General features: G+C 43.2%; 1 protein-coding gene across 1 annotated transcript; it reads right to left on the bottom strand.

Moving 5' to 3' along the window:
- Positions 1 to 3,729: 3,729 nt before the first annotated feature.
- On the bottom strand, positions 3,730 to 4,163 carry PtA15_15A296 (uncharacterized protein; the record flags this gene model as incomplete). Its single annotated transcript, XM_053163487.1, has 3 exons — positions 3,730 to 3,849; positions 3,950 to 4,039; positions 4,137 to 4,163. The coding sequence occupies 3 exons, from the start codon at positions 4,161 to 4,163 to the stop codon at positions 3,730 to 3,732; spliced, it is 237 nt and encodes a 78-aa protein (XP_053027458.1).
- Between the last annotated feature and the right edge of the window lie 204 nt (positions 4,164 to 4,367).

The raw sequence follows: 4,367 nt of genomic DNA on the forward strand, positions 1-4,367 counted from the left end.
TTGTTGAAGGATTGTTCAAGGTGATTGAAAAAATGTTGACAAGATTCTCATGTATTGCTTGGATACTAAGGAGCTTCCCAGTAGATTCAAACAGTTGCTGCTGCATCTCTTCAAGGAACAACCACGGTTTGGAACAAACCAACTGGACCATGAATCAACATTCCTTGTTTGAGAGTGTTGCAGGTGGTTGGTGTGTTTCTTAAGATTTGGGACTTCAAACAATGGCCTTCGTTTCTTGGTAAATATGTATCCATCACTGGAAAGATTGCCCAGGCTTGACAGATATGCAATTCAGGAAGTCCCTTGAGTGCCATTTGGAGGGTAACCACTTTGATCACTGGCAGGTAGGGTACAAAAACCATGATGGTAACAAGTGTGGTTGGTTGGTTTGGAGGTGTTTGTTGAGAATGAGGGGGTAGAGGGAACAATTGATCAGCTTGATGCTTTGTTGGGCAGAAAATGGCAAAAAACCAAACCTTTACTTGTGCTGTGCCTTGCTGTACACTCCAAACCCATGAATTGAGCCCAATTAAAATCTAGAGTGGTTCAAGATGAAGCAGAATCACAATATGTACATAAATCTTGCAAAGTCTTTCCAATGAGCCTGCTGCCACACAAGCTGGAAACAATTTGCATGGCCCATAAAGGCATCCACATTGTTTGGTTAACTTGCCCAGTTCTGGCAACTAAACCCAACCAGCAATCACATTGGTCCAGGCAAACCCCAGGCTTGATTCCAGGCTATGAATATGCAACACCTGGCCTGAAATACACCAATGAGCCCCAACATTACACCACCAGGAAACTATCCACATTGTTTGGTTAACTTGCCCAGTTCTGGCAACTAAACCCAACCAGCAATCACATTGGTCCGGGCAAACTCCAGGCTTGATTCCAGGCTATGAATATGCAACACCTGGCCTGAAATACACCAATGAGCCCCAACATTACACCACCAGGAAACTGGGAAATTGGCCCAACATGTGCTTTGATGGTTGGGCTAACCAAACAGTCTGGCTTTGTGACCAACATGATTCCACTGCAATCATGACATGTTGGGTTTTCACTTCCCTCTGCCTCTCTTCACAGACTCCCTCAAAACCTTGTATCCTCACACTTATGCTTGTTACACTTACAATGGATGTCTTTTATTACTTGGTCATGCTGCTTTTCTTACTGATCATGTAGACTTTGATCCCTGCTCAGATTAGACTGATAGCTTTCCTTGATTACTGCCTTCCTTGTGTGTGCGCGTGCTCTGCCTGTGACAGATACTAGTTTCCTGTGAAAGTCTTCTCTGAGATTCCGGAAGTGTTCTATTCATTTATCTTTATATTCAGTATGTTGTCACCCACAAGTGGATCTCTTGTACTTAGTCTATATATCATAGCCAAGTATCAAGAAATCAAACTCATTGGTTTTCCCTCTATTTTTCCGCGCCTCCCATCTGAGCCAATCCAGCAAGATTGCCATCCTTGCTGCCCTTTTCTCAAGCCTCTGGCTCATGTCTCGTCATCACTCTTATGAGCCCTGCTGTTGAAAACCTAACATGACATCCCCAAAGGAATGGTGGGACAATTGGCACAACAGAGTCCCCCACCTTCACACAACCATATCCCAATCATGGAATTACAGCTGTGCAGCCAGCTGCTGGAAAAAGGGTGACTCAAACCCATAACCCCAAGGCCATAGGCATATCAAGCAGTCTAACCATGGTGCTAATCACATTGGATTTGTATACAACCTTCTTTATATATATTACCCAAATAGTCAGCCAATTGGCTGATTTTTTGAGGTTCCATGGGAAGTTTGAGTGATTGGTTGGGGCATTGGTCCCTGATTGTGCAGATTGCGGATTGGCTGGATAAACCAATCCCAATCATGTAATAGGTTGGTCAGATGTTCTCCAATCAGGACATGTTGGACCAACCCACACTGATCACAGGAAGTGACCCTGGGCTGTAACCTCCCCAATCATTCCAGGGGAGCACAGGTAGCTGTATTAGTCCAAAAGAAAGTCATCAACACCTAATCCATCCGCAGTATTGGTCAAGGGAGGAGAAACCCATTGCTTTCCTCTTGTACCAATCTAGTTGTATTGGTCAGAGAGGAAAAAGAGACCAACTGGAATTCATCAAGCTTGGGCAAGTGGTGTAAGATAGGCTTCTAAAAATGAATCTGAAAAACAAAATGCACAAAATTGTTTTCCAGTTTTGTGGGAAGTTTCAATACTGCTCCTAAAAATAAAACAAAATATTGAAACAAACAGTCTTGCATGCAAGAAGAATAACTCATCCAATATCTTTGTAAGTTTTGAAGAAACAATTTCTTACATTTCGGTTTTCAGAATCATTATCAGAAAACTATTTTACACCACTTGACCAAGCTTGATGAATTCAAGTGGGTGGTTCAAGGTTCAGTAATCCAAAACAACCAGCCATAAACAACTGGTACTTTAAGGACCTGTAAAAGGGTCTGGTTTAAGAGGGTCTTTGTTGCCTCTTGTTTGGAGAGGTCAGAGTTGGTATATTCAAAGTTTGAAGAAGTCAGAGTTGGAATATTCAAGATTTTTTGGATTCAGAGGGGTCAGAGGAGTTCTGTTTCTTTGGTTGGGTGTTCTGTTGATTCTGTGTCATAGGAGAGTCCCCATTACAGCTCATAACATATCACAACTTCTGAAACATAGTATCATCAAATACAACCTATTTTTTTAAATCCAAATGGTCCCACCCAGACTGACAGACTCAGTTGAACTCACTTGTAGCTGATCTTGCCTCAAGCCTCAATACAACCCCAATACACACCCAATACACACCCAATACACACCCAATACACACCTTTGCCCTTCCTTTCTCCTCCTATGCTTCCAAGTTCCAATTCCCTTATCTCGCTTCACCCATCAACATCTTAAGATCAACTTCAAGCTCAAGTCACTCTCCAACAATTTCACCAAGGCAAAACAGCCCACCAATTCTAGCACCCAACTTGGTGGTGAGAAATGCAATTCACCACATTTCCATTAATTTCCTCTCCATTCCTTCAGTTGTCTTTCATCTTAGTAATCTTCTGCTCACCTCTGATCAGTTTTGGGGCATTGTGAACCCCAATATTGACCCTTTGTCAATTCCATCACATCCAACAGTCTACAAGCCCACCTACATCCAATAACCATTACACCACACACCCCCGGTCCCATCCCATAAACACAAATCTAGGGCAACAACAAGAACAAAACTGCCAAAAAAGAATGGGGAAATTATTTTGGATGACTAGATGGATCAGAAGTGCAGATAAATTGGATGATGGTTGACTCTTTGGGCCTGTAACATACGGCATGACAATTGAAACTTTCCAAATTTATCTTGCTAAAACAAAACTGAACATCACCAAAATGTAGTCTTCAGGGCAAAAGTGAAGAATTTCAACAGTTGAACCCTCCTCTTGCTTTCAATTCTTGTGTAGAGGACAATAAAAGTAGCAATTTTGCAAAATTGAAGCCTATGGCACAGGCCCTTCATCTTTCTCTAAGCTGCCTCAAATGATATCTAATGTTTCACCACCATCAATAATATCCTTCAGGCGGGGTAAAGTCAATCCGATCCGACGATCTGTCACTCGTCCCTATTCCCCCCCAAACAAACAAACAATCAGTCTTCCGCTCTTATTCTCCGCATTTTTTGATGGGAAAAGGGGCTTATATACTTGATGGAAGTTGTATGTCTTAATCTTTTACAATCGGTTGGTGTTCTTGACTTGAGAAAGACGCGATTCGCGAGTCTCGATCACTTTTTGTCGCAGTTTCAGGGCGAGTAATCGGGCCCGTAAGATCATGCAGGCCCGTTCGCGATTCTAGATGTGCATAAAAGAAAATATGTTTGAGGAGAGAGTGGGAGGATAAAGGAAAGGGGTTTTTTGGGGGGAAAGACGAGAAAAGGAAGAGCGGCTCAACTTGGTGCTGGGAGCGCGAGTCTTGCATCGAGACAGCTGTTCCGGTAGGGATGTGTGTCAATCTAACCGCCGATCCAGTCTTGTTGACGGGCTACCATTCCACATCCATCAATCAAGGAAAATAGGGAACAGAACGTCAGGATAGTGTCCGACAGTAAATAAAAGGCATGCGAGGATAGGCACTTAACTTGTCCTCCAGCGCCTTGCGATCGCATCGTCTCTAATCTTATATCTTTTTCTTCAAACAAATTTTCTTATGGGGTTTCCTCTGATCCGACCGGGTTAAGAAGCAAGACCTAAGAAAAGAACAAATTGAAAATTTCCTTTCGGCGAAGGGGATTGAAAGGGCATTGTACGGACCTAGCTTAACTACGAACGGAGGGTCCGGGGGACCCCGACCGGAGGGCTGTCCACAGGGA

The sequence above is a fragment of the Puccinia triticina genome, chromosome 15A (genome assembly GCF_026914185.1).
Source record: "Puccinia triticina chromosome 15A, complete sequence".
Lineage (NCBI taxonomy): Eukaryota > Fungi > Basidiomycota > Pucciniomycetes > Pucciniales > Pucciniaceae > Puccinia > Puccinia triticina.